The sequence below is a fragment of the Falco rusticolus genome, chromosome 6, assembly GCF_015220075.1.
Source record: "Falco rusticolus isolate bFalRus1 chromosome 6, bFalRus1.pri, whole genome shotgun sequence".
Taxonomy (NCBI): domain Eukaryota; kingdom Metazoa; phylum Chordata; class Aves; order Falconiformes; family Falconidae; genus Falco; species Falco rusticolus.
In genome coordinates this window covers 82,353,759-82,369,350 of record NC_051192.1, presented here as the reverse complement: position 1 = coordinate 82,369,350, position 15,592 = coordinate 82,353,759, and the positions used below count along the sequence as shown (strand labels likewise).

General features: G+C 42.0%; 1 protein-coding gene across 1 annotated transcript; it reads right to left on the bottom strand.

Annotated features, from left to right (window-relative positions):
- Positions 1-1,727: 1,727 nt before the first annotated feature.
- Positions 1,728-6,876, bottom strand: LOC119150226 (nuclear receptor subfamily 0 group B member 2-like). Its single transcript, XM_037392567.1, has 2 exons — positions 6,270-6,876; positions 1,728-2,148 (listed from the first exon to the last, which is right to left on the bottom strand). Exons 1-2 carry the CDS (start codon positions 6,841-6,843, stop codon positions 1,895-1,897), a joined length of 828 nt encoding a protein of 275 aa, XP_037248464.1. The 5' UTR covers positions 6,844-6,876; the 3' UTR covers positions 1,728-1,894.
- Between the last annotated feature and the right edge of the window lie 8,716 nt (positions 6,877-15,592).

Genomic DNA, 15,592 nt, shown 5'->3' with positions numbered 1-15,592 from the left:
GGGCTTAGTTGGTTTGTCTTGTTTGGCGTTTGCTTTTTTCCCCTTATTTTTACAATTTATTTCTCAGTTACCCAAGTGGGGAAAAAAATATGTGGTATTTAGTCAAAAACTGGTAGGTAGTAAACTGTCTTATTATTTAAACATTTTTCCTTGATTTACTTTCATTTAAAGTCTTTTGATCATCCATCTCTGTATGTAAATATGTGTTGATGTGTGTGTGTATCCAGCTTGCTTTATTGCATCTTTTTTCTTCTCACAGAATCCTTATTGTTCATGATATACTCGTTGTCCTTAAATCTATGGTTGGACTTTATGATCTTAAAGGTCTTTTCCAACATGAATGATTGTATGATTCTGTATGTGAGTTCTTTTTCTTAAGATTTTAGCTTGACTATTTAAGGAAGCATGGGTCAAACTATCATGCTCTTTGTCCTCCTGTCTGTCTATCTGCCTGTCAGTCCCCATTTGGTGAATTTGAGCCCCCTTGCCAAACAAAACTAGATTGGACCCTCTACTGAAAATCTCAGAAATTAATTCCTTTAAGTTCCATGGAAACTACTGGGAGAGGAATGGGACAGGAAAGAGATACAAATAGCTTCCCTTACTGCAGCTAAAGTATAGGCTCAACTTTTTTTTTTTTATCCTGACAGATGACCAGTCAGCACACACATAGCTTGGCGCCAGCCCCAACACATGCTGCCTCTTCTCCAGCCAGACAAACAGGAGACAGCGAGATGTGGGGCATGCCATAGCACACTTGGAGGTGGAGACATGGAACTCTTGCAGTGAGAGATGGAGGAACAGATTGTACGCATCTATAGGAAACCATATTTCAGCATTTCTGCTGTCCAAGGAACATCTGTTTGGAGGGAAGTGAGGGTAATTATAAAAGGGTGCAGGGAGAGCTAAAGGGGAAAGGTCTTAAATATGTAGGAAACTGGGCTACATCTTTTCTACTGCTTACGGCATAACACAGTAGCTTTCAGCCTTTGTTATTCCCATCCTGGAAAGAATCCTGAACAATGGCCTTTGTCTAGTCAACAAATTTTTGAATCACATTGTTTAGTTTCTTAGTCAGAGAAGGACTTTGTGAATAATGGGAGAGGTATTTAATGCCCATAGTTTCCTGCAAGACTTAGAAAAGGAACCTATAAGATAGGGGTCCTCAAACTATGGCCTGCAGGCTGGATACGGCCCCCCAGGGTCCTCAGTCCGGCCCCCGGTATTTACAGACCCCCCCGCCGGGGGTTGGGGGGGGAAACCAAGCAGCCGCAGATGACTTCTGCCATTTCATTCACACGCCGGCCCCCTGTTTAAAAAGTTTGATGACCCCTGCTGTAAGAAATCAGTTGATGAGGGGGAGCTCCATCAAGCAATTACAGCCAAGGGCTACGGTTCTCAGTGGAACAGAAAAGGGACTGGGATCAAGGGATGCCATCCCAGATAAAGGAAGGATTTATAGTGATTTTACCATTAATCAGCCTTTTATGTATCTATTCATCTTCAATTAATGATGCACTGAATAGAATTTACCACTGCCCCTTTTCCTGAAAGCAAAAACTTCTGGAAAGCCAAAAGCATATAGTACAGTTTTAAACAGCTATAGAAATGCTCTCTAAAAAGAATACAGTTGAACTTAGCACAACTGGAAAGTATGCTGGTGCTCCTAGACACTCTGAATACATTAGACTAAAGGTTTTTGAAAGCACGCAGAATAATGAAATGCCTAGATTTCTCTGCTTTTAATTCTCAAATGTTACAAAATTACTTTGTCATTCAAAAATGTATGTGGCTTACAAAGTTGCATCAATGATTTGTTTGAAATGTGTTTAGCTCATAAAATCCTCTCATCTCTTCAAACACATGTATTTGAGAGCACAGGTGTAATCAGTTTTCAAACCCAGTCAGGCTTGATATATAGGCTTTCTAGAAGGAATACATTTAGGGTCACCTCTCCTAGGATGGGCCTGAAGAAGAGCTCTTCAATAGCGTCTGCATCAATGTCTTGAAGAGAGGCAATTAGCTGAAGAATCCAAGCAAACCTGCCTAGATTTCTATGGAACATTGTTGAGATATACTCCATCAAGGCTTGCTGAGCTTCCTGTTGCAGCATTTGTACATAGGGGAGACACTTTAGGACGTGGCATCCTGTCAAAACAAAAAGTAAAATAATAAATCTTGAGTAAACAATTTTGTTCTATGCCCTCTGTAATGATGGGTGTCTGGCTTTCTACTTTCTGTAGAAAATAAAATCTTTCTAAATATACCTTTTGGAAAGAAGATATGCATAGTTCAATAATTTGAAGGAACATTGAGCAGCAGTGTAAACACATTGGAATCTAACCCATTATATTAAGTCCAGCTTTGAACCAGTAACAGGAGGTAACTTGGACTCAGTACAGATGGAGAAGAAGCTTTATAGTGTTGTCTACCCACCAAATGATGCTAAGACTGTAGTCTGAGTAGGTGGAAATATTCCAGCTCTAATCTAAAATAGGTAGGTAACATCAGGAAGATGGAGGCGGTGGTTTGGAGCAGCGAGCAGGCTGGCACTCTGAAGACACGTTTCCAGTCTACCCAGCCCCATCTCCCTCCTGTTGTTGCCTCTGATTGCTAAACTAAGCTGGGGCACTATGCTTCACCATGATGTCTAGATATCTTCTTTTACAGTCTAAAAAGAGTGTTGAGGTGCTCTGTGAGGTGTATCACGACCCACAGGAGGAGGATAGATAATTGGATTTTCTGGTTTTGTGCTCCCTTTTCTCAGCCATTTCTGAAGAGGCAAAGGTCTCTGCCTTATGGAGTTACGGTCCTGAGCCTCAGTCATGTCTCCCATAGCACGTGACTTCAAACCTGCTGGCTCACTGAGGTCTTTGTGGATGCCAGGGCTCAGTTCAAAGGACACCCCATGTTCATCCTTTGCCTCTGGTGGGATTGCCTTGTCATGTAGCTGTCAGCAACCTGTTGCCTCCTGTCCTCACCACCTGAAGATAACACCATGTTTTCTTTTCTAGAATTTCTGCAACCTGGACGTTGGTAGGATGAATCTCCAGGTTTTGACTTCTGCCTCTCCTGCCTCCCATGTCTTATTTTAACCTGTCTATCTACCAGCACACACTCCAGGCCTGTTTAACATCTTTTACAGTGACTGACTCCATACATCCCTGGGATGGATCTGAATAGCTCAGACCCGGGGAGGGGGGAGTGTTTTGTACAGGATCATTTGTTTAAAAGTGTAGGAGGTTCTGCCTTCTTGCCTAGTGCCCTGTACTAGGGCAAAATCAACCTGGTTGGGTTGTTTTTTTTTCAGTCTGTGGTTGGCTGCCCTTTGTCACTTGTCAGCAGTTCTCTTTTCCCTAGACATCACTGCTAGTAGAGAAGAAGCCTCAGCAAAGCCTGCAACCAGGCTAGCCAGAAATGAAGGGTTTGGAAAAGTCTCCTTCTCCCTGAGGATTACCACCAGCTGCAACCTGTGAAGATGGTGTCAAGTGCTGGATTTTTCATGGAAAGGAAATTGTCATTATACAGAAAGGATTCTATATATTCAGGATGAAATTGCAATTGCTTATATCCCTTCAAATTTGCTTGATATCTGCATTTGGTCTTCTTTTGTATGTAATAAAACACTGGTCTTAATCTAAAAATAATGAGAAACTTCTTGGTCTGAGGTCTTTTGTAATAATATTCAGTCAACCACATGTTTCCATCTGAGTTGTAAAACCTTTAAAAGTGTCTTTTTCAACAGAAGTCCTGTCACAACCTTTATGGAGTTTAATATATATGTCTTCATAAATATATATACGTATGGCACTGACAGAATAAGAGTGCTGTTTTTCACAGTTCCCGTCTCCTCACTGCGCAGTTCCCGTTGCTTCTCAGACAATTGTCAGAAGTAGCAAGAGCAGTTTCACCTCGCTCTGTGCTGTTCGTGCGTGGTGGGATAGTCCCACCTGCTCCTTCCTTTGACTCACTGTGCCCTAGAGAAGGCCTTGCAGCTGGACCCTTCACCCATACACACTTTGACGTCTCCAAAGCCACCTAGCCAAAGCACCCGCACCCCTGTGAAGAGCCGGGATGGCAATTATCTTCTGGAGAGTCTGGATTCAGTTGATGCAAGGCTGCCTATTTCTTCATAGGAGTTGGGTGCACTTCTTCGCAGGCTCTTGCTAACCCACATATGGTCAACCAGTCACCCAGCTAGAGCCTCCCGCACAGAAGTACTGTGCAGATCGTGCTTTAGTGGGAGGACCTACATTCCATGCTGCCTGCCACTCTGTCCCCAAAGGGATGGTTTTATCAGAGTAAGTACAATCCCTATGCTACAAGAGACCACTTAGGGCAGAAGCAAAGCTCTGTCGTACTTGTTTGTCATGTTTCTTGCTAAAGTGCTGGCCGCTGGCCTAGCTGTGCTGCTACAGGTGCATTTCTGGCCACCCTGTTGAACTCCAACTCATAACCCAGCTCTGGGATGCTCCATGCCTGGGTTTTCCCCATTGTCTCAGGCAGTTTTGGTGGTCCTAACAGGAACAGAATATTCAGGGTGGGAGCCCACACAAGGTACTCCATGATCCAGGAGAGGACTAAGCATTGTTCCTGCTGGTGGCTGCCTAAAATCCTCTTAGAACTGAGGCCTGCAAAATAAGATTTGGCCAAACGTCAAGCCGAAACTAAGAAGACAGCTGAAAATGCACTGCATGTATGTAGAAAACATTTTCTGAGTTTGGTGGCAAGTGTTCAAAGACTATTAAGAATAGTAATTGTGAAATGACAGCTGTACAGATCTGTCTGCAGCAAAACAGGTAGTGGAAGTGTGGTTTGGGCTGTGTATAAGCCCTGAGTACCTGTTTCAGCCCAGAGTTAGTTTGTGACTGTTTCATCTAGGTTTAACTGAAGTCCTCCCAGCTGCCTTCTGCTGCCTTCTGCAGCCCGTGGAGAAAGGCACCTCCAGAGAGCAGGGTTGTCCCACCTAGGAACTAAGGAGTCCTCCTGTAACTCCAGACAGTGTCTGCAGACAGCGTGAAGGGCTGCTGGGCCTCTACACGGCACCCCGGGGAAACAGCAGGCATTGGAAGGCACGAATCCAGAGTATAATGCTGCTTCTGCTGCTTTCTCTTTATGTGAAAATCACATTTTATCCACAGAGATGATAAAAATGCCTGCTAGTTAAACTGTGTAAGCTGCTGCAGATGAGGGATTCTCCTCTCATCATCACCCTGGATATAGCTAGTGGCTTCTTTCAGCCTGATTTTATTGTGAAAAAAACTGAGAAACTAACTTGCACTGAAACAAACTACTGTTGTGATGCTGCAGCATAGACGCACAAGACAATACAAAGCATCTGGATGACATTACATCTCAAGAATCAGAATCTGAATCCTATTGGAAACAAATATAAACTCCCTACAGCCTTTGAGCAGCCTATAAACCTTATTCACCACAAGAAATATCATGGAACGAGTGAAGTATCCAAGTATCCTTTTGGTGTAGTCCCAAGTATAGCACACTGCTGACAGTGCAGCCAACAGCAGTGATTGCTCTGGAAGGAGTCAGAGATCGGAGCCAGAGCAGACTGGAGTCAAAAAGTCTTTTCCATTTACTTTAGCGGACTTAGAGGTTGGCTTCTAATGACTCATTCCGTAGTGCTGACCTAGGCAACCTTCCTTCCTAATGAGGCTGAGCTTGGCACCAGAAGTGAGAGGATGCAATCACTAGTCTGAGTGTGCTCCACAACTGCTGTCCCAGGCTTTGACTGTAGAGATACTAAATAAAGAAAATAAAATGAAATAAATAAATTAATGCTGTCTAACCTCAGGGCAGTATCCTTTTGCCTCATTGATGAAAATCAGGTGATATAGGTTATTTTATCTTCTCCAGTGTTCTTCCTACAGAGGAATTCTTTGTTCAAATACTTCAGCTACTCACATCATGTACCCATGTACCATCTCTCCTTTGCTGTACTACGGGTGAGGCTGCTGCATTGCCTTTGATCTGGAAATCAGTTTGAAGTGACACGGTTAAACCTTTATTAATTAAAATTTATCAAATAGAAGCTGGTTTGGCTTACAGCGGGTAACCTACTGCACATATCCAAGGAACCTAAAGAAGCTACTTCAGGCAGAAAATCATTAAATTGTGGAATATGGGGTTTAGAGAACATTTAGCTATATTCATAGAAAAGAGTAAAACTAAGCAGTTGTCTATATGTAAATGAAAATGCCAAATGTCCTTCTAGGCACATAATAATCTGTGTCATTTCCAGGAGGACTTACCAGAATTAAAAAGAATAATTCCTTTAAGATAGGCATATTCTTTTGCACTTATGTCCAGATCCCAGAACTTCCACAATAAATTCTTCATCTTCTGAACTTCTGCTGAAGACGCTTGCAGTGATGAGCTGCCCAGATCGTTGTTAGCTGTCAAAGACTGATTGAGGAGGATTTTTTTCAATAAACTAGGGGCTGAAATCTCTTTCAGGTCAAAATCCACCCCTTCCTGTGCCATGCCCAGGACAAAAAGAGGGGCCCAGTTCTGCTGTATGAGGACAAGCTGATCCTCCCAAGGCACGTGATAAAAAGAAGGCAAGTTTCTAATAAAAGTTAAAGTCTTCAAGAGCACTTCAGAAGCCCTTCTGCACGTGGCTTCTGGCGTTTTCAGGACAACTCTTCTCCTGTCCATACAAGAGCAGCCCTTGCTTCGTGTGGAGTGGTGGGGACCATGATACTGCTGGTGCCACTTGGTCTCGCTTCCATGCTCTCTGTTAAGGATCTGGTACAGGATGCTGTTAGCACGATGTGTCTCACACTGACATTTCCCAAATTTCGCAGCTGAGATCTCAGCAGCCATAGAGCCAGAGTTCCCTGTGGCAGGGAAGCGCGCGTGGAGCTATGCATCAACAGCAGGGGAAGAGCATTTCTGCCACGCAGCGAGGCATCGCGTGCTTTTTATACACACGGGCAGTTGGAAAGTAATATGACCCTGATCTGTAAAGTTACCTTGAACTTTATTTGCACCAGTCTGTTTTGAACGAGGCGGGGCTGCAGGCTGCCGGTGTCGCATAGGGCTGCCGTAGCCCCGCGGGAGCAGGAGGGCTCGCACCCGCCGGCACCCCTGTGCCCCGGTGCAGGCAGGCCGTGCCTGGCCTTCTGCCACCGTGCCAGCCGTTCTGTGCTACTGCCACCAGCAGTGGCATTTTTGCAAAAGCCAGCTATATAACACGTACAACCTGCCCCTGAGGGAAAGCCCAGTGAAAACTATGACACTGTAAGTGAAGAAGGAACAAGTTGTGTATATTTTTATTGATACACTGACCTTGCCCCTAACTAATGCTCTGCAGTGCACAGAAATGCATTTATACTTATAAATGATGCTGTGGTAGCAGTGCCTTGAATAGAAGCTTTTATTTCTTGTTAAAAGGAGCCACCTGAAGTTGCTGTGAATATCTACCATTACTCTTGACAGAGCACTTAACAGTGTTTGTGCTTTACACTTTAACTAATGGGATGTGACACCTATGTCAAGGAGCTCACCGGCGAAAATCCCAAGGATGCAAATCCTATGTATAGGAATATGTCCCATTCCCAGGAGATCTGAGAAAAACTTCAGAGAAAGTCAGCTGCTATAGCTCATGACAGTGTTATGTCCTGTGTGTCACATCCAATAATTTCAAACACAGAATGTGCAGGCTTCTCCCAGACTTGCTGTGTAATTAAATATTCTCCATACAAGCTGTGGAAATAAAACTGATGCAGAAAGAGAGCAAAATAGCAATTCATACTGTTTTATGTGTGAGCTTTTGTAGCGGAGCCAGAGCTGAATGACAGAATTGTCAGGACTCTTCAATCAACATGAGGGAACATTAAATAGCAGGAAAGCAAGGAACTCAGTTTAATAAGAAATCGATACATCAAGTTTTTGTTACTTTACATTCTCTTGCTTGCTCTTTTCTTAAATAGGAGAAGAGGTACTAAGTTTTTTCACCAAGTACAATGTTTATGCATTCCTACCATCTGGGCTTCTAGCATGTCTTAACAACAAATGAGCATTAAAATCAACAGCTCCAAGAGCTACTTCTGTTAGACCTCCAAGCCTCAGGTGTGTAAAGGCCATCCCATCAGATGCATAGCCACAAATTTTATCTTTGCTACAACTGTTTGGTTTTGTCATGCTGGGCCATTTTAAAATTTCCATTTATTAACCTCTCCATTATATTTATGTTGCAAAATTTTCCCCTTCTGAGAAGATAAAAAGTCGAGGGAGAGATGACTGCTCCAAAGTCGAGCAATGTAGAAGTGTAGTGCTGCTGAGGGGCAACTACCACTAACTGCAGCGAAGGTCAAGGGGGCTCAGGGCACCGAACACCTGATGGGATCTGCTTGTCCACCTCTGCCCACCTCTCCGTCCATTCAGCAGCTCTCTACTATTGTCCATTGCTGCGATATCAAAGAGCTTTTTAGGTTAAACGGCACAGCAACAGAGAAATCTCCAGAAAGTCCCATTCTTCTTATCCTCACTGTAAAATTCTAGCTGGGTTGAGGTTCAGTGGAATGAACGCCAGTTGAAAAGCTAATGCCATCTGAGGTTCTGCATGAGTTACATGGATTGGCTAATGGCTGTATTAGAAAGAGAGACTGAGCTTGCTAAAACCATTCTTAAACAGTTTGCTTGCGAAAAGAAGTTCTGCCTTCTAATTGCTGGTGAGCATGCTGGTGTTCCAGTAAACTAGGTAGGAGAGTGAGCTCTGATAAACCCAACTCCTCTACACCATGGAAAAAAATATTTGACTTCAGCTGAAATCGGTACCATTTCACAGTTCACCATCATTTCACCCTGATGGTTTCTGTCATTGGTTCACAGTTCCTATTAATTTTGCTTATTAAAGTTCTATTCCAGATTAAATCGGTTCCTTTTCCATTTTTTTTTCCCCTGAGATCTGCATCAGTCATATGCAAAGAGTCAGTCCTGATGTCAATAACATATGGTATTGGGTACCGTTTCTATTTATCATAATTTATTTCCTTTGATTGTGTATAGTTCTAAGAGGCAGAAGCAAAGCATATTTTTCTAACAGGAAATCCTGGTATATTACAATAGCTTTATGACTGATTACCAAAAATACAGAGTAAAGGTTACTGCCTCAGTACAACTGCTAAGGACAGATCATCAGCTTTTCCTGAGAGAGTGATTACTCAGAACTGCGAGTCAATATTGAATTGCCAGTGAAACAGATCCTGGCATTCCTGATTCAAAATTGTCTGAAATGAGTTCTCTGTGTCACCTGATTTTCCCAAATGTAGAGGGCCAGCAGCTAAAATTAGCTCTATGCTCATAACAGTTACTTTTACTTTCTAAATATTACCTATAGAATGGTTGCAGCCACATGCACCTCAATATTGTGTCTACAGACTTCTTGCTACACTAGCAATGCTTCTTACTTTCAAATGTAAAGATATAGAAAAACTTGTAGTAAAGTACAAGATCTTCATCACTGCTTAGTAATAACTTAGTTGCTATATACATTGTGCACATATATATATATATATATATATATACATATACAAAAAACAATATTGTGATATGAGAAACCCCCACGGACTTTTCATCTGTTTTTGCTGTTCCTAGCACGATGGTTTGAGAACAGTAAGACACAGTCACATCAGTGTTATTTTTCCTGTTTTGCATTTATCTGCCTTTTCAGTCAACAAAGCACACCCCCCTACAAATACTTGCTGCCACCACATTCTCTCTGCGACCATCTGGATTGCTCCTTGGGCACAAGTGCCACTGTTTGGACGACAAAAAATATATCCTAAGTCCACACAGAAAATTGCTACAGACGGCTTGTGGGTATTCACAGCATTGCTGGGAACTGTGCTGCTCCAAGCAAGGCTGCTGTCGCTGTCTCTCCCATGGGTAATGTTGTTTTGCATGCCTATACAGGTAATATATACTTAATATAGCTCTTCATCTTTTGAGTTTAGGTGATTTGTACATGATGCAACCTTTTTCCTAAAATTCATGGATTTCTCAGGTTTGCAAAAGCTGCCTGCTAGGTGTAGAAGGCTTTTACCCTCTCTGACCAGTGTGCAACAGCAAGGTCAGTGTAATGAAGTCATCAGGAGCCGAGGGACATTCATTACTATAAAATATCCAGTGACTTACACAGATTCTTAAATATCCTATTAGGTCCAAAAGTATAAGACATGTAATATTTTTGAATCTTAACCCATAGCCTTGATTTGCCTCATAGAATACTTGGAAGGCTGAAGAGACTTCTCAGATGATACAGGAACTTAAGTGGTTGTCTCATCCTTACCCTGGCAATAGCCAAATGTGTGTCCTTCAGGAAGAGTTTAAGATATGTACCACTTCTCTTGCTTTCAATCATTTGCAGCTTAGCGCATTCCTGAACCAGAGTGGTTTTATGCTTTAAATAACTCTCAGTTCCTACGCTATGATCTCATGCACTCTGCTTCTGAAGCCACATGAACATCCACATCAGCCTATGTCAAGGAGCTCTGTGGATGCTGTATGCGAGACAATACTTGATCAAACATGACATTTGCTGGATTTGGTGCCTTATTGATTTTGTACTGGAGAAAAAAGAGGAATCAGTCAATCCTCATTCACCCTCCCTGTACCTTTCTTTACTTTGTAAATCTCAGCAAGACTCCCACAGTCATCCTTTGACCAAACTAAAGAGACGTAGCTTCCAAGATTGTTTTTTTTCTTTAGAGTGGTACCATGCCTTTGATCATGTTGTTACTTCTTTGAACACTTCTTAGCCCTATATCTTTTCTAAGATATCTTTTCCTCTTTAAGGAGTAGTGGGACAGGATATGGTACCCAGGACCTAGGAGCGCATCGATTTATACAGGGACCAAATGAAGTTCTCTGCTTTGTCATTCCGAGAAGTCACTCTGGAACACTGAGCTGTTGTTGCCATGAAACTGTCACAGGCCCCAAGTTTTACTCCTGAGTGACAGTCATCAGTTCAGAGGCTTTCATCCTAGTCAGGAGTAGAGTCCGGACCGTTGGTTCTTATGTGCATTTTTTGCCATATGTATCTACATATATACACTGAATTATCATTTGAAGCCTAGTTGATGATTTTCATAAAGTCCTCCTGCAATTCTTTGGACAGCCCTAGTCTTCCTCTGAATAATTTTGTATCATCAGCACAAACATTCATATTCTGAAACTTTGAAAGCACTGCTCTTCAGAATAGTTGGCTCAGTGTTGTGAGTTGTTTAAAAGACTATCATAATTTTATGGGGCAGAAGATATGATGTCCTCGCAGTAGAGTGCCTGTATATACAAGTACATATATGTTGGACTATACATATTGGTGCACAATGTATATAGCAACTAAGTTATTACTAAGCAGTGATGAAGCTCTCCTACTTTCCTAAAAGGTGAGACTGGAGGCAGGTGCACTTCTGGAGGAGAATCTTCCCCTATTATTTCACATGTGCTGCGAGAAGGAAACACCTTCCTAGGAAGCTGACAGCAGCCTTTTTGAGGTTATCTTGTGGCACCAGTCTGATACGTGCACCTGTTCCTTGATTCAGTGATCTCTTATCTCTCTGGTCTCCCGTACAAACATTTAATTGGCCTATAAACATTTATATGACTTTAGAACAGGATTTTTTCTAGGAGTTTTATGCATTTAATTTTCTGGGAGGAGCTGGGTGAATACTGTGTGACTGGTACTTTTGAAGACACCTGACTTCACTAACGGCCTTAATGATGCAAAAGGACCCAGTAATAAAACAAATATCTTTCTGAAAGGGTTCCTGTCTCCTCCTTGTCCCATGCTGCACACCACCTTTCTTGAGCAGTAAAGGTATTTATTTCTCAACGAGAGGGACCAAGAGCTACCGTTCAGACTGCCTCTTTGGCTAGGCAGATAGTGGGGAGCATCACCCCCAAGTTAAAGCCCGCTCAGCTTTGAAACAAGCTCTGAAACAGCGTATTTACCTTGTGCTCCAACAGGTAATGCTGTGGCAGACTAGGATTTGGCCTTTATATCTGAAGCAAGGGTACATAAATTATAAATCGAGTTAATTTGAAGACATTTAGCTTACCTTGAAGGTCAGTGGGTGAATTTCTCAAGTGATTGAAATTAAGCATGTGCTTAAAATACTTTGCTTGATTAGGTCTGGTAAAATCAGCATCTTTTTGACAATAGCCATTTGAATAGTGGTAGCAGATTAAGAGAGAAGCAGCTGCCCCAGGAGTCCCTGCAGTGAAATGTTGCCTATCGTTGAAATTAGGACTATTTTAAACTTGCCTCCGGTGATGAAGTCAGAGAAAAGACAAAAGCCTCTGAACCTCTGCCCCACATCTTGACATGAAGTAGGAGCTCTGAGAAGCCCCCTTCCTAAAAACCTACCCTGGGCATCTACATTTAACTCATGGTCTGCTGCTCTTTGTTTCCAAACACACTGGAGTAGCATTTAAAATTACTTTTTGGCAGGTTCTGGTCACTGGCTGAAGATGGGAGAGTTTTTGTCTTCATTTTAAATCAAGGACTCTTTTTAGAGACTTTATGCTGCCCAACTGTACTTCAGCTGTTGCAAATGCAAATGAAAACACTTGCTCTCTGGAGCTATAATGAAATCTGAGACTAAAATATTAACACAGAAAGTAAACAATCAGCTCAGTGACGCTTCTTGGGCAGAAGATGGGGTGTCACAGGAACATAGTTCTTAACTCTTCAGCTTCTTGTGAATCTAAAGCAGCAATGGATTTTTGTGTATGCAAGTGCATAAATAAACCCAAAATGGCTTTCGTGGTTGTTTAAAACAAACAAACAAAAAAAACCCCGGCTGGGCAAGTAAACTTTCTCCATGATTTTTGAATACCTTTATCCTGCCTTTTGGAAACATGGGGTGAAAACCTTTTTCATCCAAAAACCCAAGCAGCCATCACTTTGCAGTTGCAGCAGAGCTGCGCACACCATAGCAGACAGGCTGTTTCTGGACTGTTTCTCCTGTGGTTAAAGGTAAGGGTTTGCTTTAAGTCGTGTACAAAAAGGGGCATGACTCTAGAGACATCAGTAGGTTTTAAGGTGCCCAACATCAATTGTTTGCTTTCTTCATACTAGAGAAATTGATGAATTTTTATGAGGGTATATTAGTGAATTTGTATAAGGGCACAGCCCAGGGGGTGTGGGGGGGTGGATGTGTGTGTGTGTGTGTGTGCACACATGTATGTGTGTGTGATATACAGATTATAAACCAGAAATGTCCCTGTACCAGATGGTACCACTTTTTACGGCTCCCCCACCAAGGAGACAGTGTTTGCACAGTCACCCTTATCAGCACTGGGACAGGCACCATCTGTCATTTTAAATACAGATAGATATACCATTTATTATTGCTCTGCAAGTGGAACATGCTAGAAAGCAAGGTAGAAAATGGGACAGTTTTGAAAAAGCAGAGTTAGAAAATGCTCCTGGCTAGCAATGCTGTCTCTAGAGTGGCACTGAAATGGTAACTCCTCTTTTCAGCCCCCTCCCCTGCTGAGAAGAGTGGTTGGGGTGATAAACATTTTAATGTTGTATGGAGCCCACTGTCATGTCAAACTTAAGTCTGTCTTGTTTCACTGAAGATAAATGCCTAATCTAGTGATTAGCGCTCTATAAATACCACAGATTAGTGAGTGAAGGTTAGATGGCAGATTAGATACGTGGAACGAATCTTCAGACTTGTCTTCACAAATTTTATTTCTGATAAAATGAGCAAGGTCTTAACAAGTAACCTGTGCTCCAAAAAACTAAACCCCAAACACTGCCATTTTATTTTGAAATATATGAGGGGCAATTAATGTCAACCAGAGGTATAGGACTAACGGATTGAGTTTTCCCTGTGACAAAATTAATGTGCTCAAACTTCCCTCACTGTTTGCCGCAGGATAACTTCTCTATCCATAACTCTTAAATTAAATATCTACCTATTCAGATTGGGGGAAATAAAGGAAGAAAGCCATTCTATCTCAAAATTCGGATTTTCGTAGAGCTCAGACTACTTAAAAACTGATAGAAAAAATTACATAATTTGAGTTCGATTCTTCATAATCAGTTACTGATTATGACTCGTGGAGCCTATATGTACAAATCTCCAGGTGGTCACCCAACCCCAGAGAGATTCTTCACCAGATATTTCCTCACCATAGTTCACGCAGAAGAGTCCCGTTTCCTGTGTCTGTCTTTGACCAGATCCCTAACTTGAATGCTGTGACTTTCTTCTACCACAGCCCTGCTAAGGAGATAGCTGCTCTGTTCTCTCAGAGCTGGTTTTCCATCTGATTTGAACTAAGGCTGGGAAGTGTTCAGATACAGCTGTGGCAGGATCTTGCTGCAGATCTGTTTCCTTATTATTTTCCTACAGGGGCAGGGACAGAGCCATTCACAAACCCATTCCACCTGGGGACTTGGACATCAGAGGATTCCTAGAACTGAGAGGAGTAACAAAACCCAGTCCACTTTTAGAGCTTAAACATGTTTGCAAAACCTGTACGTCCAAGTCTAAGCACATCTTAGGTTGCCTGAGCTTGAATTACTTCGGATTTTAAAGATACTCTGGTATTACAATCAACTGATACTCAATCTGTTAAACGTTTACCCAGCTGTCACCACTGAAGACCAACAAGAGCAAGAGTCTGCCAACCTTTAGGCAATCATTCCTTTGGGAATAGCTTGGTCTGACAAAACTGGGGAGGCAGAAAAGATGTTGAGTCACATAGATGTTGGAAATTGTAAAGGAAAACCTTCTATCTCCATGTGTGAGGCTCTGTTATCAAGATACTTTGGGAAGAGAGACAGCTTTCTGATAACCGTGGAGTCCGGCAGGAGAAAAGAAGAAAGGCTGTGAAAACCTTGCCAAAGAGCAGTATGGTTTTGAGCAAACAGGATGAGGAAACTAAGGCTAAGAAAATGAATTTCACAGTAAGATAGTCACGGTGTCTCTGTGCAGGATGAACCAGGATGCTGAGAGAGTAGAAGATCCTGAAACTTTTAAATAGTACAGGGTAAAAACTGAAGGGAGGGAAAGGAGGAAAAGATAAACCTGAGCACATTTTAGGAAGAGCAGATTATAGCAGGGTAAATCTTATTTGCAAATATTCATATGTAGATGTGAGTTTCCTAAGGAGGCAAAGACGGGCACAAGACAGAAGCATTCCCATGGTGTGTACTGGTAGTTCGAAAGACATTCAGACCTTCTTCTGGACCTATTTCTATATGCAGTAAATGTCTGCTTTGCTCATTCAGTATTGCGATTTCAGCATTGTGAGATCAACTGCTGCTTACTCTGGCGTTTACATTATTCCTATCACTCTGAAAAATAGCTCTGAGATTTTTAGAAGGAAGCACATTTGCAAAAATCATATTTTTGAAAGAGAAATCTGGCTCCATTTGTCTCATAAAAGTCTGCACTTAACCACTTTAAGAAAAATACTATTATTTTAAGCTCAGTGGAAACTCCATTAAACTGTTTCAGGAACTCATCAGTTCATTAGAGCAGTGGAAATTGAAATGTATGCAATGTACTGATTTCAAACATACTATAAAAGAGTAGGCAAGAAATCAAGC

What these genes read in the sequence shown, in the direction of transcription:
- LOC119150226 (XM_037392567.1), bottom strand. Translation starts at nt 6,843, where the DNA reads ATGGCTGCTGAGATCTCAGCTGCGAAATTTGGGAAATGTCAGTGTGAG. An exon ending in AATTATTCTTTTTAATTCTG is followed by an intron (nt 2,149 to 6,269) that starts GTAAGTCCTCCT and finishes TTGTTTTGACAG; the next exon opens with GATGCCACGTCCTAAAGTGT.